Source organism: Stenella coeruleoalba (genome assembly GCF_951394435.1).
Source record: "Stenella coeruleoalba genome assembly, chromosome: 16".
Lineage (NCBI taxonomy): Eukaryota > Metazoa > Chordata > Mammalia > Artiodactyla > Delphinidae > Stenella > Stenella coeruleoalba.
In genome coordinates this window covers 53,032,503-53,057,018 of record NC_137162.1, presented here as the reverse complement: position 1 = coordinate 53,057,018, position 24,516 = coordinate 53,032,503, and the positions used below count along the sequence as shown (strand labels likewise).

Here is a 24,516-nt window from a genome sequence, read left to right as displayed (position 1 = left end):
TATAACAACAGTAAAAGGTTATTGGTAAAATCCAACAGGAAGAAAGCAAACAACCCACTTAAAAAATGGGCAAGAGATCTGAACAGATGCTTCAACAAAGAAGATATGAGGATGGGAAATAAACATATGGAAAGATGCTCAATAACATATGTCATCAGGGAAATGCAAATTGAAACAACAATGACATACCACTATACACCTATCAGAATGACCAAAATCTGGAACACTGATAACACCAAATGCTGGTGCGGGTATGGAGGAACAGGAACTCTCATTCATTGCTGGTGGAAATGCAAAACTGTACAGCCATTGTGGAAGACAGTTCGGCAATTTCTTAAAACACTAAGCATATACTTACCATAAGATCCAGCAATTGTACCCCTTCATATTTACCCGAAAGAGTTGAGAACTTATGTCTACACAAAAACTGCACACAAATGTTTACAGCAGTTTATATCAATTGTACCAGGATGCTTTATTCTTGATGCCATTGTTCTTTCTGCCCATGAAATATTTCCCATGCTTATCCATTTGGTACATTCTGGAAACTACCAGTAGTTTCATATGGCTATGATTTAGAATAGTAATGAGGGATATAGTGAGGATAAAACCAAGATGTAGAGTGGTCATCTTATGAAGGGATTTTATGTCATGCCAAGCTTCTGAACTTTACCTTTTAGACTAGGGGTTGACAAACTTTGTCTGTAAATGAGCAGATAGTAAATATTTTTGCCTTTGTGAGCCATATATTCTTGTTTACAACTACTCAACTCAGCTGCTGTAGTGTGAAAGCAGCCATGGGCAATATGTAGTTGATGGGAATGGCTGTGTTCTAATAAAACTTTTTTTTACAAAACCAGGAGGAGGGCTGGGTTTGACCTGTAGGTCATAGTTTGCCAAACCCTCTTCTATACTATAAAGAGTTTAAAAAGGGTTTTAATCAAGCAAATGGACATCAGCATATCTGAGTTTTAGAAAAATTACCTTGATGGTGGTGCAAAAATGTATCAGGAAACAGTAGGACTAGAGAGAGGAGGATTAGTTAAGAGACCTTGACCATAATCTGTGCAAGATGTAGAGAAACTATGACCTAAGGCATTTGTGATTGAAATAGGGTGCAAGAGATGAAATAAAAGATGTAAGGAGAGTACAGTTAATAAAATGGTCATGGATTAGTTAGAGTACTTGAAAGATAAGGAGGGTTGCTTTAGCTTCAGTGACACACTATTCCTTTCAATGAGATAGAATAAGAGAAAAAGAAACTACATTTAGTGGAAAGATACTGAGGTTCCTGGAGTTTATCCAGAAATCTGGGATACTGTTACATAAAGGAACCAAAGTGGTCTCTGTATATTAGTCCCTTGTTTATTCTTCACAGCAGGCTGAGACCCATTAGCACAAAAGCCTGCCAATGCCAAAATCAAATTTTTACGCATCTGACTGCTTTAAATATAACCCAAGCAAGCAAATTTCTAGTGATTTAGAGCCTGCCTGCTTTGCATACCCCACGAAACTGTACCCAACATCTGCCAGCTATAGATAAAACCCCTGGCGCTATTAAAGCCCCAAGCTGCTGCAGCCCTTTGGAATTCTCTGCCCCACAGATTCCCTTCTGTAATGCTGAGAGACATCTCTAGAGGGTAAGTTCCCCCTCTCCCCTCCTTCTTTTCCCTAAGCGTTCCCTTGCCTTCATCCCCAGTGTCTCATGCTGTGAGGTACGTCCCCCATATGAAATCTATCAAAATATCACCAAAATAAAGCTTGTGGGTGCTACTGCCACCTCATGGTCATATCTTTTTTCCTTGATCAGCTCCCCAATCCCTTCAACAGTGACAGATGCAAGATTTATTTGGCATATGTGGGATGTTTAACGTCAAAGGAGGGGGTGATTTTTCCTGGGGAGACCATACAGAGTAAGAAGATGTTAAGGACAAAACCTTAGAGATTCCTCAGGAAACATCATTACACGATGGCCATGAAGAAGATAAGCAGCTTGAAAAAATCACTAAGAAGGAAATAAGACAATCAGTTGAGAATGGCATAAAGGAAAGAGGCAGTTTCAGGAAAAAAATGGAACGGTTCAGCATCAGATTCCACAGAGAAGTTAAGTAAGGCCAGAAATACACACGATTCACTGGATTTGTATGTTAGGGTACCAACATCCAAATGGTACTTTCAGTGGTACCATTGGGACAGAAGCCTACTGACAGTAAGTTGAAAAGTGACTAGTAAGTGAGATAAGTTTTGAAGTATCAGGCATTGGGGAGTGAATAAAGCATGAATACTGAAATGGATTGCTGAGTGACATGGATATTCTTGATGAGGATGGAGAGTAAGAAGCAATTCACAGTGTGGTTTTCTCTAGTGGTCTGCAGACATCCATAAAAATTACCAGAGAAGAAAAGACTGCATTGATCCAAGGAGGAAGATTTTAAGAGCAGAAATCTTAGATAAACAAAGAGATAAAACCATTGTAGAGCTTGGTGAGAGTTTGTTTGGTGTGTTGAATCATAATGTTTACATTGGATAAGGAAAAAACCATGATTCCTTGACTAGATCACGGCCCTGAAATAGAAATACCTTAAGAGACATGGGTTTCCAGAAAGTATCAACAGCAGGAGTGTTGGGAGTGAGGGGTAAGAAAGCTGGATGGGCAGGATGATACAGAAGCTCACATCTGGTGCTATGGAAGGAGAACTGTCTTAAAATCAAGCTAAGATCTGACTTGTGATTCTCTCACTTCCTAGCTGGCTGACCTCTGATGAATCACTCATTGCCTCTGAATTCAGATGAATGGTAAAATGCAAACATTTACTTCTCTATAGCATTCAGTTGGTATCAGACTCAAGGAAAATAACAGGTGTGATGATGTTTTATGCAGATGTAAGACTGGTGTACTTATGGCCCAGGGGATGCTATGTCCGTATCACTCTTGATCCTCTTTATGTTAGAAAACAGAAACATTCAAATCAACGGTTTTCAATCCTGACTGCTTATAATTTTCTACAGAGCTTTTTAAAAAACACATATGCTTGGCTCTTCATTCTCATTCCAGATTCAGAAGAGGATTTGTATTTTTCTTTCAAAGGAAAAAACCCTCTACAGGTGATTCTCATGTGTAATTTTAATAATGAGAACACTGAACTCATGAAACTGAAATGGGGAAAGCAAATTCCTGTGGTTGTGTTTCTGAAGTAGCAGAATCATTTATTTGACTGTCTTGGAATGGAACAAATATTGTAAGAAATACCAGATATATTTTTCCCTCAAGTAATATTAAGATGTGAATTATCTTATTCTACTCAACAATTTTATGAGATACTTGTGGCTTATCTTCCTCACAAATACATTCCCATTTAAAATATTTTTTATGGTAAATAAGTGGCAAGAGTATTATAGTCTTTCGAAAGACTGACAAAAAAGTCATCAAATGAAGATCAAATACTTGGGAAGATTTTGTATAGAGTTGAATGGCAGAGGAGATGGGAGATAAAATGCAGCTTTTTGAAATTTTGCATTTTAATGTAATTGGTATTTTTATCATATGTTATATTTTAACATTTTCAAATACATATAGATTATTTCATTTTGTACACACAGTACCCCTTCAAAGGTGGTTGCTATCATTTCTCATTTACAAATACTGAAACCAAGGTTCATGGAGTGACTCACTGAGGGTCACACAACTAGTAAGTAAGTGGCCAGGCTACAATTCAAAACCAGATGATTCTACTTAAAATTTCACACTGTTGAAAAATCTCCTCAAGCTGAGAAGCAAAGGCAAAAAAAGAGCCAGGTCCAGCATGGCTGAGTTGAAATCATAAGTTTGGTAACATCAGTGAAAATGTCAGAGTAGGCAGCTCCAAGGGTCTGTCTCTTCACAGAAACACTGACAAATTGAGCAAAAATTCATAATCAACTGTGTGAGAACTCTGAAAAACAGTCGAAAGTTTACAGAAAACAAGCAAACACTGAAGCAAGAAAAAGGCAACGTAAAAATGGTAGGAAAGCTTTGTGGCAGTTTAACCTGCCCCTGCCCCTCCCCCACCTCTGGCTATCAGTGGTCTTGCAGTAGCGCAGGTTTCCAGGGTGAGGGCTTGCTTGGTCTTTGGTTTTGGAGGGAAAAGAGCAGACCTTATTCTCAAAGAATTTTGTTTGTTTTGACCTGTTTGTGGGCTGTCTGAAGCACTGATAAAAGGCACTTTGTTTTACATAATTGGGAACTTTTTTAGGGCAGAGAAGGGCATTTCTTGAAAACATTGTAAGGCAAATGAACAACCCACTCCCACATGGGGCTAAAGATGATAGTTGACATAACAATAGACATACTGAAAGTCTGGGAGAAAGAGATTCATTGGAGAATTAGGGAAATGAAACTCACCCATGTATAACAGGGAATTTAGAAAGTCACACACAATCCCAGGGCAGCATGCATGCTCAGAAAAGGCCTAAGAAAACCATGACTCTTGCTGATCTCTAGGCTCAGCACAAGCAGAAAGTAAGGCTAAGACAGAGTTCAAAATAGCCTGGCTAAGCAGTAAAGAAGTACCCAGCCCAGAGCTAATGTGCAAAGGCTAGGAGAGGTTCCTTCCTTCCTTCCTTCCTTCCTTCCTTCCTTCCTTCCTTCCTTCCTTCCTACCTTCCCCCCTCTCTCTCTCTTTCTGTCTCTCTCTTTCTCTCTTTCTTTCTTCTTTCCAGGGGTTCAAGGTAAAAAAACTAGCTGAACACCAGCTAAAGGAACAGAGATTTCAGAGACAACAAATGATAAAGAATACAGACCTTACAAAAATAATTTGGAAAAGTCACTAAACAAAGAAACAATTACATACAAAGCAAAGAACAAAAAGAAACTGTGAGGAGGGAGGAAGAATCAGATTTCTAGGGTTACCACATTATAACATTCAAGATATTCAATTTTCAACAAAAAAATCTGAAGCACGCAAAGAAACAAAAAACTACGTCCCCCCATGCACAGGAAGAAACTAACAGAAATTGTCCCTAAGGAATCACAGACATGGTGTGACTTACAAGATAAAGACTTTAAATCAACTGTCTTAAATATGCTCAAAGAGCTAAAGGAAACCAGAAGAACAATGTCTCACCAAATAGAGACTATCAATAAAGTGACAGAAATTATAAAAAGGAACCAAACCTAAATTCTGGAGCTGAAAAGCATATTACCTGAAATGAAAAATTCACTGGAGGGTTTCAATAGCACACATGAGCAAGCAGAAGAAAAAATCAGCAAATTTGAAGATAGGTTAATTAAAATTATCCAGTATGAGGAGCAGAAGGAAAAGAGAATAAAAAAATAAACAAGAGCCTAAGAGACCTGTGAGATACTATCAAACACACTAATATACCCAAAATTGGAGTCTCAGAAGAAGGGAGAATGGAGAAGAAAGAATATTTGAAAAAATTATGGCTGAAAATATCCCAAATTTGATAAAAGACACAAACATACACATCCAAGAATCCCAGTGGACTCCAAGAAGGATAAACGAAAAAGAGATCCATGCCAAGAGATATTATCAAACTGCTGAAAGTCAAAGACAAAGAGAGAACCTTAAAGCATCAATAAAGAAGTGAGTGCAACCAACCTTGCCAACACCTTGATCTTGGACTTCCAGCCTCCAGAACTGTGAGAAAATAAATTTCTATTGTTTGAGCTACCCAACCTGTGGTATTTTGTTATGGCAGCCCTAGCAAACTAATACAAAGTTAAAAGTATGAAATATTGCTTAAGAAAGATCTAAACAAATGGAAAGACATCCTGTGAATATGGGTTGGAAGACTTAATATTATTGAGATGGTAATACTACACAAAGTGATCTACAGATTCAGTATAATCCCTATTAAATTCCAATGGCCTATTTTGCAGAAATGGAAATGCTGATTCTCAAATTCATGAAGAATTTCAAGGGTCCCCAGATAGTTAAAACAATATTAGAAAAGAACAAAATTGGTAGACTCACACTTCTCATTTTCAAAACTTACCACAAACTGCTGTGATCAAAACAGTGTGTTACTGGCATGAGGACAGATCAGTGGAATAGAACTGAAAGACCAGAAGTAAACCCATATATCTATGGTCAACTAGCTTTTGATGAGAGAGAAATAATACTTTCTTCAAAAAATAGTGCTATAAAGACTGCTTTACTGGTTGTCATTTATTTCCAGCAGATATACCAGGAAAACATATTGAGGAAAGAACTAATGGAATAAGATTAATTTTATGTGGAGAAAAAGACCCCTTGAGAAATAGTTATTCATTCAACAAATGCTTATTAAGCACCTACTATGTGTCAAAAAGAGGAAGGTGGGCCATGGGACAGATTTGGGGAAAAAATTATTTTAACGCTTTATTAAAAAATATTTATTTATTTATTTATTTTTGGCTGCGTTGGGTCTTCATTGCTTCGTGTGGGCTCTCTCTAGTTGCGGCAAGCAGGGGCTACTCTTTATTACAGTGAACAGGCTTCTCATTGCGGTGGCTTCTCTTGTTGCAGAGCACAGGCTCTAGGCACGTGGGCTTCAGTAGTTGTGGCTCACAGGCTCAGTAGTTGTGGCTCGTGGGCTCTAGAGCACAGGCTCAGTAATTGTGGTGCACTAGCTTAGCTGCTCTGTAGCATGTGGGATCTTCCTGGACCAGGGCTTGAACCCACATCCCCTGCATTGGCAGGTGGATTCTCAACCACTGCACCACCAGGGGAGTCCTATTCTAATGCTTTTGACAAGTACATCAAGACTGTCATGCTATGTAAAAAGGGGACTCCACAGCTGCCTCCTAACTTGGAGGCTGCCAGCTAGAAGAAAGGACCGTTGCTGCCATGAACGTCGTCCTTTCATAGCATGTTCAGAAAAACAATACTTTGGCAAACTACTGAAATACATATTTCTTCCCTACTCCATGCAATGGCTTAGAATTAATAAGGAAAAATAAAAACCTAAACTGACATTATTCTTTCATAAGGTTTAAAAGTTGTGGAAAGGCTGTATCCCTGAAAGAAATTATTTCTGGATCTCTGAAAGATCAATCATCTTATTGATCATCTCAGTCAATCGTAGGCTCTCCCCCGCCTCCCGTCTGTACAGATGGGCAAACAGAAAAAATTACCAGAGAGAGAAACATTTCAATGTTTGAAAAGGCTGGCTCAATTCAAGGAATCAAGGGGAATGGCACATTTGAAGTGGATGCTACATGTAAAAGAAGGAAATATGAGAAAGTCTAATTTGAATGAGTTAAAGAGAGTGAGAGAAAAGATTGCAATGAATAAAAGTGAAATAATCTGACACCCAGAAAGTTTGCCTGGAAATGAAAAATGTGGTTTCCAAAAATTTAAAGTTAATTAAAGGGAACAGAGAAAAGCAGATTATATTCAGTAGAAAAGCAAATCATAAAATGTAATGACAAAGTAAGAAGTTCTCTTGGGTTCAGAGGAAAAGAATGAGGTAAATAAATGGGGGAAAAGATTTAAAATGACATGGAAGATATATCCAGAATTTTTAATTTATTTGTCATTGGAATCACAGAACAAGAGGGATGGGAGAGTAAAAGCAGGCATTTATTGAGTGGTTACTACATGCCAGACCCTGTCCTAAATTCTCAACATGTATTTACTTAATTCTCATACAATCTTACAGGGTAAATGCTATTATTATTCCCCCATTACAGCTGAAGAAAATTAGGCACAAAGTGCACCTTGGACAAATTATGGAATTTGCCCAAGAGACACAAGAATGGACAAGGATCTAAATTCAGGATTGTGAACATGATGCTGTATCATCTTCGAAAATTAAATGAAATGTAAACCAAAAATGACTGTTTTTTCTTCATCATCAGATTGAAAGGGATTTGTAAGTAACTTGGTTGCCTCTCACTTGGTTCGAAAGGACAGATGTACCATGAGATTATTTAAATGTCATGTTTATCATCTTCAGGTACTTCATGGTATTATATTTGATTGTATTTTTTTAATCCACGTGGACTAAATGCTAGTTAAGATGAAATATAAATCTTTCCAAATAATTATTATCACTGTCCATTTAGTGAATTTTATAATTTCCCTAATGATTGGATATGCCATCTATATGCATTAAACTTGATAAATTCACATTCCTGCTTCATCTTGAGTGCAATTTATAATTTAAAAATTTCTTTATAATTATCCACTTAATTGAGATTTTAAAATTTATTAACATAGGGCTGTATATAGAATTCTGTTTTACATATAACAATTTCTTCAGCATCTGTGATTATATACACTTTAAAAAATTTTCCAGCTTGGGTTATTTAGTACTGACAAAGATTTTGGCAGAAGGATCATAAGGGATTTTACTTACTTCACTGAAGTTAAAATAAATTGGAGGTTGGAAGGAATTTCCCAAAACTTTTTTCAAACTTTGTGTGAGATCCTGAATAGTTCCCTACCTCCACAGCGCCCCCTGCAGGTGTATGAGCCTGAATGACAGAATGTAGCCTGAAACTGAGGTGCCAGTGGGCCCACTGGGCCCTGGCGCTTCTGGTTAACATGCTTTGCCTTTGTCTGGTGCAAGTATTGTAACCATGGCATCCTGACCAAGCTCCAACTTGATTCTGTATGGTCAGGCACCAGAGACTGCTGAAAAAGATGTTTTTCTCTGGATTTATGCCACAGGCAAAAAAGGCAGCAGTTGTATTCAGGATGTCATCTCCCAGGAGAACTGGAGCCTGTAAGACATCGGTGGAGTGCGCATCCATAGTGCTTGATAGCACAGTGCTTTACTTATTCTTTCTTCTTTTTTTTTTTTTCTGGACTGGTAGTTTGGGGTTAGTAGATGCAAACTATTACATACAGAATGGATGGACAACAAGGTCCTACTCTATAGCACAGGGAACTATAGTCAATGTCCTGGGATAAACTATAATGGAAAAGAATATAAAAAAGAATGTATATGTGTGTATAACTGAGTCACTTTGCTGTGTAGTGCTTTATTTTCTATACCCTCACACAGCTCTCACGGACTCCCAGTTATCTGCATGCATGGAAGGTCCCCGGGAGCTGAATGTCGGTGAATACTTAACATATATTATGGTTCTTGGGGGTATGATCAGCAACTACTCCTCTGTAAAGTTCCTAGGCATGACCCTGTGCTCAAGCTTTATACAAGGGTGTTCACTGCTCAACTGTTTATTATAAACAAAGAAACAAAGAGCCTGAATTGATAATGGTATGAAATCAGCAAAACAAACTACTCTATATGCAATTGGATGTAGTAGGCAGAATTATGGTCCCCACAATCTCTGCACCCTTGGTGGTACTCCTGTGGTTATGTTATGTTACACGGCGAAAGGAAATTTGCAGATAATTAAGGTTACTAATCAGTTTATCTTAAGATAGAATGATTATCCTGGATATGTGGGGATGCCCAATGTAATCACACAAGCCCAGCAGCTAAAAGCAGGAGAGGAAGACAAAGAATTTTGAAGCACGAGGATTCGATGCACTGTTTTGGCTTGAAGATGAAGGGGACCCTTGTGTCAAGGAAACAGGAACATCATTCCTACAGTTGCGAAGAACTGAATTCAGCCAACCACCAGTGAACTTGGATGAGGAGCCTGGGCTCCAGCTGAGAACTACAGCCCCTGCCAATACCTTGATTTCAGTCGTATAAGACCCACAGGAATTGTGAGATAATAAATGGGTGTTATTTAAGCTGCTGAGTTTGTGGTAATTTGTTATGGCAGTAATAGATAAGTAATATATCTTGTGAAATATCATATCTCTCCTAAAATTATGTTAGAAATAATGATGAAAGGGACTGAAAAACTAAACTGAAATTATGACTCAGAAGTATAGAGAAAATGTACTTTTCTTAATTTTATTCTATAATTTATATAGCCTTTTCTCTCAAGTCCCCTCCCACAGGTTAGTGGGAAGAATGACCAGTATTCAGTCTAGTTTTAAGCCAAGCCAGTTCAGTCTGATAACTTAAATGGTCACTTTGGGTAATATTCAGTCACTCCTTCATAAAAATACTCAGTTTCACAATTTCTTCCCCTTCTCCTGCTTCTGTCTCTAAGTTGCTATGTATTTGAAAGGACACCAGACTGGATGATTTAGGAGAACTCATGGCATTGGAAGGGGACGAGGTCCTCTTATCTTCACGGTAACTTTTAATCTATGCTTGATCTGCTGGTCTTTGGGACAGCGTTCCTTCTGCCTGGATTCTATGGTCCTGCTGGGCTTCAGGACAGAGCATTTTGGTTGACTTTGCATATGCCTTTCCCCCAACCTTGTCTCCCTGGCAGAATAAGACTCTTCATGGTCTGCCTATGTCTCTGCTTTAGTTTAACTCAGAGAAAACTGCTTTGTGGTCACTGCTAGAGATCCCCCCTCACTCCCTTTCTGGTACACCTTCAACAGGCTCCACAGCAGGATGCGCAGCATCTGTGGATGTGTCTGTATCACATAGAAACTAAAGGTAGCAAGGAAAAGCAAGATCTCTCTGGTGCGAGGACAGGGCCAATCCTGAGATAAAAGCAGAGTATATAACTATCTCCTTGTCTCAGTCCCGTCCTTTTGTGTCACCTTTCTCCTTTCCTATTACATCCCCTATGTCATATCCTCCTATCATCAGGAAGAAAGCATTCTGAATTTATTGGCATGTGTAGAAGGCATATCTCTGCCAAACTCTGGGAGGGCTCTGTAAGTACGCATCCTTGAGGCATTGTTGTTGCAATTTTAAATGGGGGAAAGATAAAGGAAGTTTGAAAATCCTACCTCAACTGAGCTCACCTTTCAAGCTAATTTTCTTGTGGCAACATACTAGTTTTCTTATCAGAAGCTGTACATTGCTTTGTTCTTCCTCATTTCTTCTGAAACATATGCTCAACTCCCTGCAGGAAGATGGATAAGGTAAGAGAAAAAGTATATTAACAACGTTCGAAATACCAACACATTAAAACTACTTACTTATGATCATAGTAAAATGATTATATCTTATTAAATAAAAGAATCGTTACAAAACAGTATGCAAACAATGATATAAAAAATGTGAAAACCTGAGTACTAAAAAGTTAAATTCAATTGCACAGTAAGAAGGCTGTCGAGATTTTGAATTTATTCTTTGTGCCTTTCTTTTCCAATTTTTGTGCCGTGAATATAAACTGCTTTTATAGTTGAAAAAGCAATGGCATGTTATATTTAAAATATAGGTTACTTAATGTACATATTTTTCCTTCTTTTTTCTTCTTTGTGATCTAAGTTATTCCTCTAGTAAATTCACCCATCACAGGTTCTCAAGTGTCATGTTGGTCAGTCTTGGCGTATCAAAGGTGTCATGCAATTTGAAGTTACAATTCATGTGAATTGAGAAATTTTCAACATAAGTCCATTGCTCTCTCAGAATGTTAATAATTCCAACTTCTCTCATCTCTTGAAATGCATCATTATTCTGTAAGTTTATTTGGCTTTATATTATTTTAATATTTGAATAGCTAAAGTCATATCTCAGATGTGTTTTTCTTAAATAAGAATCTAATTCAGTGCAAATCAAAACTACAATGAGATATCACTTCACACCTGTAAGAATGGCTATTGTCAAAAGACAACAAATAACAGGTGTTAGTGAAGATGGAGAGAAAGGGCAACACTTGACACTGTTGGTGGGAATGTAAATTGGTGCAGCCATTATGGAAAACAGAATAGAGGTTACTCAAAAAATTAAAAATAGAACTACCACATGATCCAGAAATTCCAGTTCTGAGTATTTATCCAAAGGAAACAGAATCACTAACTCAAAAAGATATCTGCACCACCACGTTCACTGCAGCATTATTTATAATAGCCAAGGCATGGAAGCAACCTAGGTTTTCACAGATGGATGAATGGATAAAGAGAATGTGATAGATACAATTCAACCATAAGAAAGAAGGAATTCTTGCTATCTGAGACAACGTGGATGGACCTTGAAGGCATTGTGCTAAGTGACATTAAGTGAGAAAGAGAAATACCTATGATCTCACTTATATGTAGAATCTAAAAAAAACCCAAAACACACACACACACAAAATGAGTTCATAGCTACACAGAACAGATTGGCGGTTGCCAGAGGTAGGAGGCAGGGGGTAGAAGAAATGGGTGAAGGTGATCAAAAGGTACAGACATCCAGTTATAAAATAAATCAATCATAGCATTGCAATACACAGCACGGTGATGATAGTTTATAATTCTGTACTGCATATTTCAAAGTTGCTTAGAGGGTAGATCTTAAAAGTTTTCATCACGAGGAAAAAATGTGTAACTTTGTATGGTGATGGATGTTAACTAGACATTGTGGGGATCATTTTGCAATACGCAAAAATATTGAATCATTATAGGTACATCTTAAGCTAATATAATGTTATATGTCAACTATACCTCAAAAAAAATCTAATTCATTGTTTCAAATTCCATTATTGTGTTAGTTCTGGGCACAATCAGGAGACAGAGAACATACCAGTTATTTGAACAGAGATAATTTAATAGAAAGAACTGTGAACTAAATACAATGGCATTTACCAGGAAACTAAAAGGGTAAAAAGCCTTTTACCCTTTAAAGTATCAGGGTAGTAGCAGTTGTAGGAAACAACTCTCACTCCTAGGGCTGGGGGAGCAAAGGAAAGCAGCCTGAATTATTAAAACTTAGTAACCCAGAAGAGGAGCCTCTCAGAGCTGAAACTCAGACCTCTGAAAGAGGGAGCACTGGCTGGCTAGTGCTGGTGTCTCTAAGGTTGTGGGAAAGATGAGGCTGGTTTTGTGAGTGATGGGAAAATGGCAAACTGAGTTGAGCTGCTGCCACTGCTGCTAGTAGGGTGAAGAAGCAAGCCTGGGTGTCTCTCTTTCTAACATTAGGCAGTCAGGGAGCAAATAGGAAGGAGCACATCTCCACCTCTTCCTCAAGCCACGCAGTCACCCTCTACTGCCCTCTACTGGCAGACTCAGAGGCAGCTGACAGAGGAAGAACGTGGTTTGCAGGGTTTCAGCCCAGCTTTACTGAGCAAAGATAGAAGAATTCTTGTAGAGTTGAAAGAGTTACTTAATAACTGGAACAAACATAATATAATGGAAATATTTATGTTTAAATAAAATAAGAGAACCATCTTAAATTTCAAATACCTGTTGTAGGAAAAGAGTGTCATAGGCAGATAGATGACCAGATGTTATTTTAAATAGAAGCCAATTAATTCTTCTTGAATAAAAGAACACATGAATGGATAAATGAGTGGATGAAAGGTGGGATGGATGAGTGGCAACCAAAGCCCTCCTTCTAGAGGTTTTCCCTCAGCCCATCACAAGAACTCCTTTTCACAGAGTTTGCATGAAGAGTTTGTCTTGGTAGGATGTTAATCATCAGTCTGGATTCTCAAATGCTTTAATCACCACAAGTCATTTCTACAGACAGTATTTAGTTCTGGTTGCAGTCATGGAAAAGAAGAGACAGTTCATGAAAAGTGTTTTGGACACATCTGTTTCTTTCTCACAGAATCATAGGAAGACACCTTGGGCCCTACTCTAAACCATATGAGGAAGATTTTGTTACTAAACAGGAATAAATGAATGAATGAGAAAAATGTATGAAATATTTGTTATTGACTCACATGGCTTATTTTGTAGTGAGATTTCAGGCTACGGCTTGGTTAAAAATGAATTCTATGGCAGTGAAGAAAGCACAGAATAATAGGCTCACTGGAAACTAAAATCCAAACTTCATTTATGAGCTCTAGCTAAATCAGCTTTCTACGTACTTCCAGAAAATATATCCAAAGCTTTAGTAGGACAAACTGATAAGGGACTTCCTTTGGCATTTACCCATTAAAAGATAAAGTTTGATTTCCCTCACGATTTTTGGGCCCATAAAGTCAAATAAGAAGATAAAGCACATTAAATATTACATAGAGGCTTTTTAACACAATGAAAAGTCCATGCCTGAATTTGGTGTTCTTTCTTTTGTCTTTACAACTTTGCAAATGAAAAATAAAAAACAAGCCTAAAAAACTTCTACCCCACACCAAACAACTCTTGAGATTTTCCTTTGCAAGTTAAAGCTCTAAGTCTAGCACTAATTACAGAATATGCACATATTTCTCTTACAAAGTAAGGATTTCTTTGTATATTTCAAATAACAGTTCTCTATCCAATGTCTTTTACAACTATTTTCTCCCAGTCTTGTGCTTTGTCTTCTCATTCTCTTGACATTGCCCTTCACACAGCAGAAGTTTTAAGTTTTTATGAAGTCCATTTTACCAATTATTTTTTTCATGGATTATATCTTTGGTGTTGTACTAAGAAGTTATCACCATACCCGAGGTCATCTAGATTTTCTCCCATGTTATCTTCTAGGAGTTTCACAGTTTTGCATTTTACATTTTGGTCTATGAAGAGTGTAAGGTCTGTGTCTAGAGCCATTTTTTGGCATTCAAACGTTCAGTTGTTCCAGCACCATTTGTTGAAAAGACTATCTTTGCTCCATCATGTTGCCTTTGCTCCTTTATAGGAGTAAGGTGTTTTTCCATGTAGAATATCAGAAAAAATGCCAGATTTGAATCAAGATTAAGAGCATAGGTCATGGCCATACAGATGGCCAAGAGGCACGTGAAAAGATGCTCTACATCGCTAATTATTAGAGAAATGCAAATCAAAACTACAATGAAATATCACCTCACACCAGTCAGAATGGCCATCATCAAAAAATCTGTAAACAGTAAAAGGTGGAGAGGGTGTGGAGAAAAGGGAACCCTCCTACACTGCCGGTGACAATGTAAATTGGTACAGCCACTATAGAGAAAAGTATGGAGCTTCCTTAAAAACTAAAAATAGAGTGACCATATGATCCAGCAATCCCACTCTTGGACATGTATCTGGAGAAAACCATGGTTCAAAAGGATACATGCACCCCAATGTTCACTGCAGCACTGTTTACAATAGCCAGGACATGGAAACAACCTAAATATCCATCGACAGAGGAATGGATAAAGAAGATGTGGCACATATATACAATGGAATATGACTCAGCCATGAAAAGAATGAAATAATGCTATTTGCAGCAACATGGATGGACCTGGAGATTATCATAGTGAGTGAAGTAAGTCAGACAAAGAAAGACAGATATCATATGATATCACTGATATGTGGAATCTAAAAAAAAAAATGATACAGATGAACTTACTTACAAAACAGAAACAGACTCACAGACTTAGAGAACAAACTTATGGCTACCGGGGGAAGAGCACAGGGGAGGGATAGATTGGGAATTTGGAACTGGCATGTACACACTGCTACATTTAAAATAAAATGCCTTTCCATGAAAAAAAAAAAAAGAGCATAGGTCATGGTGTTAGATGGGCTGGTCTCACAGTCACACTTTGGCCCTTTGCATCTGTAAGACCTTAGGGAAGCCACTTAGACTTTATTAATATTGAAGCTGACGATTGTAATGTGTTACTATGAAATAAAACTACTTCATGTATTAAATGTGCTTTTCAACTATGGCATATATGAAACACACACCCTAGGCCGACTGGTGACGGACACCAATCCACCCTGAATGCCACAGAGGTACGGAGTAGCACAGAACGTACTGTGCAAAGATCTCTGTACTGCAGTGATTTTCAGTGCAGTACATGGACTAACAGCACTGGCATCATGTGGGTGCTTGGTAGAAAAGCAAAAATCTCTGGACCTGAGTTAGAGCTATAGAAATTCCAGGGACAGGGTCTAGCAATCAGTGGTTAAGTCAGTCCTCCAGGTTATTCTGGTGCCCTCCAAAGTTTGAGACCCACTGCTGTACTGGAAACCTGTCTTTGGGACTTTGGGCAACTACCTCCACTCTCTGGTAATCAGTTTACCCTCCTATAAAATGCAGCATCAGATCATGTGGTTATTAAGGCCTCTCCCACCTTCGACAGTCTGTAATTCTGCTCTTAAGGACTGCTAATATATTTATGAATCACTCTTAATGTGCCAGGCACTTTGTCAACTGCATGACATGTAGTATTTCAAATAATCACAGAAAATCTATAAAATATAAAACTAAGGTTTAGTCTACTTATGTAACTTGTTCAGGGATAATAAAATAGTTCATTATGAAGTTAGACACCAAAGATGCCAGTCTCTAAAGCTATGGGCTGAATCACTTTGCTACACACATCCATGGGAATGGGTGTCAGCGTTGCAGATCCATTTCTTATTCAGAGTCACAGTCAGGAACAATGTATTCTGAGTTTTGGTCAGTAGTCTTTCACCAAATTTCCAATAGATTGAACTCAGGCTGCTAGTAGAAGCTTCTGGTAGAGGATAGATATAAATCAAAACCCAAATATCCCTGGGTTTTGGTGATTAAACCTTTCATTTTGTAGAGCATCCCCCCCACCCCCCGAATTAACATCCCTTCATCTAATTTTACTCAAGGTAGAGTAATGCAAAAATTCAGATATGGCCGTTTAAATTGTTATCTTCACTTGTTATCACTCAAAAACTAAGAAGTCAATTCTAAATCACATTTTTAATACAATAAGGCAAATTCAATAGATATGTTAGATAAAATATCTTTAGGTAAAGCATCTAGAGGTTTTGTTTGTTTGGAAAATTCAATCGTAGTTAAGACTCATAGACTCATAGATTCTTCTTTAAAATGAAACAAGAAGTGGTCTTCTCTCTCTAGCATCTTCTAGATAGTTTTGGCTAGAGTTAGCCAGCTCTTTGACAATCTTTTTTATACATTTCATAATATAGTGTAGAAAACTTTGAATGAAAATCAAGAAAACCGGGATTTGAGTTTCATCTTCTCTGAATCTTCATTCCTTATCTGAAAACGATGATATTTTTAAAATCTCTGTTTATTTCCTAAGGGTTTAGTGAAAGACAAGTATGATAATACTGGACATTCTGTTATTTATAAGGTATGTAATCTTTTTCAATCTTTAGTATTTTATGTGTAAAGAACCTACAAGGTTTTTATAATGAAACAAGTAACTTTACAGGTGTACGCAACACAGTCTTTAGCACAAAAAAGGAGTTAAACACATATTTCATTTAAATGTTAAAATGAAATAAATGGATTCTATGTTCACCTCTCTTCCCAGTCTTCTGAAAATATTTTACATTTTAGTAGAACCTTACCTTCTATTAACATTTATGTTTGTTTTCTCACTTAAAACTTTCAATAACTTTAAAATGTTTATGAAATTCTTAATATACTCCAGACTTTGGGTTACATGCTGGGAAAATGAAGAGCTTACTGTTAAGAATTGCAATCAGACTCACATATAAAAATTCAGTTATAACAAATATGGTTAAGTCCCATGATAAGGGGTATTGAGAAATGGATGGATTTAACTGATACATAAGTGACATAATCAACAGGATTTGATGAATGTTTGATTGTGGGCAGTGAGACAGAAGGAGAAACCAAGGATGCCTTGGCTTGGGAAGTTGCGTAGATAGTGGTCTCATTCAGTGAGATAGAGATTTTGAAGACTAGGAGCTTTGTGTGGGAAAGTGATGTGTTCAGTATAGAATGCAATTAGTTCGAGGTACCTTTAAGATACCAAAATTGAAGTGCCAGTTGGTAAGTTGATTTATATCAGCTGAGCTCCAGAAAGAGAGTTTTAACTTGGGGATAGGATTTAGGAGTCATCAGCATATAGATATAACTTTTCCATCTACATAGTATGACAGTTATATAACCGTCTTCCAGGAGAAAATATACTTGAAATATATGAACCCATGAGCATTTTTAATCAACATTCAGAGATTCTTCTTTAAATGGACTAGGTAAGCAGACTATTTCAATACTAATGGAGCCTGAGTAGGGTCGACCCATCTTTTTTCATCATTCAGATGTGGATTTATATAAGGGAAGGGATAAATTGTCACACAAACTGAAAATTCATTCAAACAGATGAAGTCACACGTGCCAAGAGAGAAATCTTCATCTCCTCCACCAAAAATCCTCCTTTTTATCACAATTCAGCAATCTGAGAGAAAACAGGGCTTAACAAGCAAGTCATTGTTCAGATACTGAGGGAGCAAAGTTGGGTTGATATTTTAATTTGAGTCCTACAATCCAAATAGCATTTCTTGACACTGTGCTGATTCTTAACAGCCAGTGCTCAGCTCATATTTCATTTTAGATCAGTTGCTCTGGAGGACCCATTTAATATGTAACCCCCAAATTGCTCTCCTAAAAATCTGAATTTGTAGACTTCAGAGGCTCTCATCTCTACCACTCTCTCTCATCCCTCACCTCCACCTTGTTCATGCCACCTGTTTAATCGTTAAAACTTGTTTAGTGGTATTAAGACATTTAAAATGTATTAGCCCTTAAGAAGTAAACATGTATTTTTGTTGATATTTCATAGGAAAAGAATTATAAATATCTAATAATTATATGAAAACCTGCGTACATTTATGATAAAGGCAATCTGAACCAAAAAAAAGCAATTTGATTTGTCCACCGATTATGTTGGCACAAATTAACAAAGTTTCAGAATACCCACCACTGAGTGGAAGGATTCTGAAAATTACATATACTGTTGAAAGCAGTATATAATTTATAGAGCCCCATTTAAAGGGCAATTTGACCATATCAATTGAAACTTTAGATGAATATTCTCTTTGATTCACACATCTGAGAAATTATCCTATGTTTATTAACATGTGTGGAAATATATACATCATCTATGTAATATGGGAAAAATTTAACTTCCATGTGCCTCATTTTCCTCATTTGTAAAAGCATAATAATAATATTAACTACCTCGTAAAGTTGGAGTCTGGATTAAGCTAGTTATTGCACGTAATTGTACATAAATTACTTAGAACAGTGACTGGCACAGTGATAATAATAATGATAATAACATTAACAATACTACTGGTACTTCTAGTATTAGTTGTATTTATTGCAACATTATAATACTGAAAAACAACCACTGAAACATTAATTTTTATCAGTAGGAGACCAGTCAAATTAATTATGATATATTCATTCAGTGGCATATTCTATGTGTGTACTGAAATAAAAGGTTTCAATAATACATTATTAAGTGAACAAAGGGAAATGCAGAACAGTGCATAACCTAAGTTTGCATTTATGTGAAAAAGAAAGGATATATGTTATATATGAGGATATATAACTGTTGATGGGAGTTATTGATGGAGATGGAATACAAGAAATTCTTTAAACTACTTGCATTCATAAGTCCTTTGTTATTTTTATAATGATAAAAGCACTGTCATAGTAAATATAAGCAGGAAATATTTACTGATATGGAAAACCACTCTCAATATATTCCTACACTTGATCTTAGCCAAAAGGCCGAGAAGCGATTCAATATATTCCTAAGTGAAAATAACAGACTACAACAGTAAATATTTATTCATTCTACTATTCATGTATACATACATACATGTAATTTGGAAAGCTATATGCCAGCATATAAACACTAATTAATTCTGTATAGTGGCATTCTTGGAAGTTCTATTTCTCTGGTCTGCTTTATTTCTACAAATTTTTAAAATAAAATAACAATTATTTTCACATGAGGAAAACAATTATTAAAGATACTTGCATACATGTATATATAGAAAAATATTAGTATGCATTCTGTCTTAAGTATAAAAGTACTATTTAAGTCTTTATGATTTTCTGTATCTTCTATAAAATTTCATTAATATTTAAATTATAAACTGGCATATTCTGGGTTTAATTTCAGCCTTGAAAATTCTAGCTATGTGAAACTAGTCTATTTAAATATTTTTTTCTGAGCCTTTGTTTGCTTCTCTGCAAAACCTGAGGACAAAATTAAAAACAAATACACAAATCATTTGACAATTTTGTCAACTCATTACAAATGTTAGTTGCTGATGTTATTATAAACTTACATGAGAGCATCATTTTCAGTGATGGTTGAAAATATTTCATAAGTTAGAAAACAAAACAAAGATCCTGCTCACTTAATTATTCATTGCATAGCTGGTCATAATCAGAAGGTACGCCTGCTCCACCAATTCCCTCTGCCATCCTTCTGGCAACACTTAGAGGGCTTTAACTACCTCATCAAGTGGTTATGTTTCACTTTTCACACTCAGCAGGGTCTAAAACCTAAGAAACAATCAACTTAATTTTTTTTTACTTATTTATTTTTTATACAGTAGGTTTTTATTAGTTATCTATTTTATACATATTACTGTATACATGTCAATCTTCCAATTCATCCCACTACCACCCCACCTCACCCACTTTCCCCCCTTGGTGTCCATACATTTGTTCTCTACATCTGTGTCTCTATTTCTGCTTTGCAAACTGGTTCATCTGTACCATTTCTCTAGATTCCACATATATGTGTTAATATACGATGTTTTTCTCTTTCTTACTTCTTTCTGTATGACAGTCTCTAGGTCCATTCACGTCTCTACAAATGACCCAATTTCGTTCCTTTTTATGGCTGAGTAATATTCCATTGTATATATGTACCACATCTGCTTTATCCATTCATCTGTCGATGGGCATTTAGGTTGCTTCCATGACCTGGCTATTGTAAATAGTGCTGCAATGAACACTGGGGTGCATGTGTCCTTTTGAATTATGGTTTTCTCTGAGTATATGCCCCACAGTGGGATTGCTGGGTCACATACTGGTTCTATTTTTAGCTTTTTAAGGAACCTCCATACTGTTCTCCATAGTGGCTGTATCAATTTACATTCCCACCAACAGTGCAAGAGGGTTCCTTTTTCTCCACACCCCCTCCAGCATTTGTTGTTTGTAGATTTTCTGATGATGCCCATTCTAACCAGTGTGAGGTGATATCTCACGGTAGTTTTGATTTGCATTTCTCTAATAATCAGTGATGTTGAGCAGCTTTTCATGTGCCTCTTGGCCATCTGTAGGTCTTCTCTGGAGAAATGTCTATTTAGGTCTTCTTCCATTTTTTGATTGGGTTATTTGTTTTTTTTTATATTGAGCTGCATGAGCTGTCTATATATTTTGGAGATTAATCCTTTGTCCGTTGATTCATTTGCAAATATTTTCTCCCATTCTGAGGGTTGTCTTTTCATCTTGTTTATAGTCTCCTTTGCTGTGCAAAAGCTTTGAAGTTTCATTAGGTCCCATTTGTTTATTTTTGTTTTTATTTCCATTACTCTAGAAGGTGAGTCAAAAAAGATCTTGCTGTGATTTATGTCAAAGGGTGTTCTTCCTATGTTTTCCTCTAAGAGTTTTATAGTGTCCGGTCTCATATATATATCTTTAATCCATTTTGAGTTTATTAATCCATTTTGAGTTTATTAATGTGTATGGTGTCAGGGAGTGTTCTAATTCTTTCACATGTAGCTGTCCAGTTTTCTCAGCACCACTTATTGAAGAGACTGTCTTTTCTCCATTGTATATCCTTGCCTCCTTTGTCATAGATTAGTTGACCATAGGTACATGGGTTTATCTCTGGGCGTTCTATTCTGTTCAACTGATCTATATTTCTCTTTTTGTGCCAGTACCAAATTGTCTTGATTACTGTAGCTTTGTAGTATAGTCTGAAGTCAGGAAGTCTGATTCCTCCAGCTCCATTTTTTCCCCTCAATATTGCATTGGCTATTTGGGTTCTTTTGTGTCTCCATACAAATTTTAAGATTTTTTGTTCTAATTCTGTAAAAAAATGCCGTTGGTAATTTGATAGGGATTGCACTGAATCTGTAGATTGCTTTGGGTAGTATAGTCATTTTCACAATATTGATTCTTCCAATCCAAGAACATGGTATATCTCTCCATCTGTTGGTAACATCTTTAATTTCTTTCATCGGTGTCTTAAAGTTTTCTGAGTACAGGTCTTTTACCTCCCTAGGTTAATTCCTAAGTATTTTATTCTTTTTGCTGCAATGGTGAATGGCATTGTTTCCTTAATTTCTCTCTCGGATTTTTCGTTGTTAGTGTATAGGATTACAAGAGGTTTCTGTGCATTAACTTTGTATCCTGCAACTTTACCAAATTCGTTGATTAGCTCTAATAGTTTTCTGGTGGCATCTTTAAGATTATCTATGTATAGCATCATGTCATCTGCAAACAGTGACAGTTTTATTCCTTCTTTTCCAATTTGGATTCCTTTTATTTCTTTTTCTTCTCTGATTGCCATGGCTAGGACTTCCAAAACTATGTTGAATAATAGTGGCAAGAGTAGACATCCTTGTCTTGTTCCTGATCTTAGAGGAAATGCTTTCAGTTTTTCACTACTGAGAATGATGTTTGCTGTGGGTTTGTTGTATATGGCCTTTATTATGTTGAGGTAGGTTCCCTCTATGCCTACTTTCTAGAGAGTTTTTACCATAAATTGGTGTTGAATTTTGTGAAAAGCTTTTTCTGCATCTGTTGACATGATCAAATGGTTTTTATTCTTCAATTTGTTAATATGGTGTATCACATTGATTGATTTGTGTATATTGAAGAATCCTTACATCCCTGGGATAAATCCTACTTGATCATGGTGTATGATCCTTTTAATGTGTGGTTGGATTTTGTTTGCTAGTATTTTGTTAAGGATTTTTGCATCTATGTTCATCAGTGATATTGGCCTGTAGTTTACTTTTTTTGTGACATTTTTGTCTGGTTTTGGTATCAGGGTAATGGCCTCGTAGAATGAGTTTGGGAGTGTTCCTTCCTCTGCAATTTTTTAGAAGAGTTTGAGAAGGATGGGTATTAGCTCTTCTCTAAATGTTTGATAGAATTCACCTGTGAAGCCATCTGGTCCTGGACTTTTGTTTGTTGGAAGATATTTAATCACAGTTTCAATTTCATTACTTGTGATTGGTCTGTTCATACTTTCTATTTCTTCCTGGTTCAGTCTTGGAAGGTTGTACCTTTCTAAGAATTTCTCCATTTCTTCCAGTTCGTCCATTTTATTTGCATAGAGCTGCTTGTAGTAGTCTCTTAGGATGCTTTGTATTTCCGTGGTGTCTGTTGTAACTTCTCTGTTTTCATTTCTAATTTTATTGATTTGAGTCCTCTCCCTCTTTTTCTTGATTAGTCTGGCTAAAGGTTTATCAATTTTGTTTATCCTCTCAAAGAACCAGCTTTTAGTTTTATTGATCTTTGCTATTGTTTTCTTTGTTTCTATTTCATTTATTTCTGCTCTGATCTTTATGATTTCTTTCCTTCTGCTAACTTTGGGTTTTGTTTGTTCTTCTTTCTCTAGTTCCTTTAGGTGTAAGGTTAGATTGTTTATTTGAGATTTTTCTTGTTTCTTGAGGTAGGCTTCTATAGCTATGAACGTCCCTCTTTGAACTGCTTCTGCTGCATCCTGTAGGTTTTGGTTTGGCGTGTTTTCATTGTCATTTGTCTCTAGGTATTTTTTGATTTCCTTTTTGATTTCTTCAGTGATCTCTTGGTTATTTAGTAATGTAGTGTTTAGCATCCATGTGTTTGTGTTTTTTACTTTTTTTTTTTTGCCTGTAATTCATTTCTAATCTCTAGCGTTGTGGTCAGAAAAGATGCTTGATATGATTTCAATTTTCTTAAATTTACTAAGGCTTGATTTGTGACCCAAGATGTGATCTATCCTGGAGAATGTTCCGTGCGCACTTGAGAAGAAAGTGTAATCTGCTGTTTTTGGATGGAATGTCCTATCAATATCAATTATATCTATCTGGTCTATTGTGTCATTTAAAGCTTCTGTTTCCTTATTTATTTTCATTTTGGATGATCTGTTCATTGGTGTAAGTGAGGTGTTAAAGTCCCCCACTAGCACTGTGTTACTGTCGATTTCCTCTTTTATAGCTGTTAGCTGTTGCCTTATGTATTGAGGTGCTCCTATGTTGGGTGCATATATATTTATAATTGTTATATCTTCTTCTTGGATTGATCCCTTGATCATTATGTAGTGTCCTTTCTTGTCTCTTGTAACGTTCTTTATTTTAAAGTCTATTTTATCTGATATGAGTATTGCTACTGCAGCTTTCTTTTGATTTCCATCCCCTCACTTTCAGTCTGTATGTGTCCCTAGGTCTGAAGTGGGTCTCTTGTAGACAGCATATATGTGAGTCTTGTCTTTGTATCCATTCAGCGAGCCTGTGTCTTTTGGTTGGAGCATTTAATCCATTCATGTTTTAGGTAATTTTTAATATGTATGTTCCTATTACCATTTTCTTAATGTTTTGGGTTTGTTTTTGTAGGTCATTTTCTTCTCTTTTGTTTCCCACTTAGAGAAGTTCCTTTAGCATTTGTTGTAGAGCTGGTTTGGTGGTGCTGAATTCTCTTAGCTTTTGTTTGTCTGTAAAGCTTTGGATGTTTCCGTTGAATCTGAATGAGATCCTTGCCGGGTAATCTTGGTTGTAGGTTCTTCCCTTTCATTACTTTATGTATATCATGCCACTCCCTTCTGGTTTGTAGAGTTTCTGCTGAGAAATCAGCTGTTAATCTTATGGGAATTCCCTCATATGTCGTTTGTTGTTTTTCCTTGTTGCTTTTAATAATTTTTCTTTGTCTATTTGTCAGTTTGATTACCATGTGTCT

The 24,516-nt window shown here is 36.6% G+C and overlaps 1 protein-coding gene across 7 annotated transcripts in view; it reads right to left on the bottom strand.

Moving 5' to 3' along the window:
* LOC307174904 (uncharacterized protein) overlaps positions 1-24,516 on the bottom strand; it is a 636,196-nt gene that overhangs the window by 162,475 nt on the left and 449,205 nt on the right. For 6 of the 7 annotated variants that reach the window (XR_013824198.1, XM_079899417.1, XM_079899421.1 and 3 more), the window contains one exon: positions 10,779-10,879. Coding sequence is in view for 6 of the 7 variants with exons in the window: in XM_079899417.1 (XP_079755543.1) it covers positions 10,872-10,879 (8 nt within the window). In the remaining variant the exon portion in view is untranslated. Of the gene's footprint in view, positions 1-10,763; positions 10,880-24,516 lie in introns of all 7 variants that reach the window. The other variant, XM_079899418.1, reaches the window with a different exon arrangement.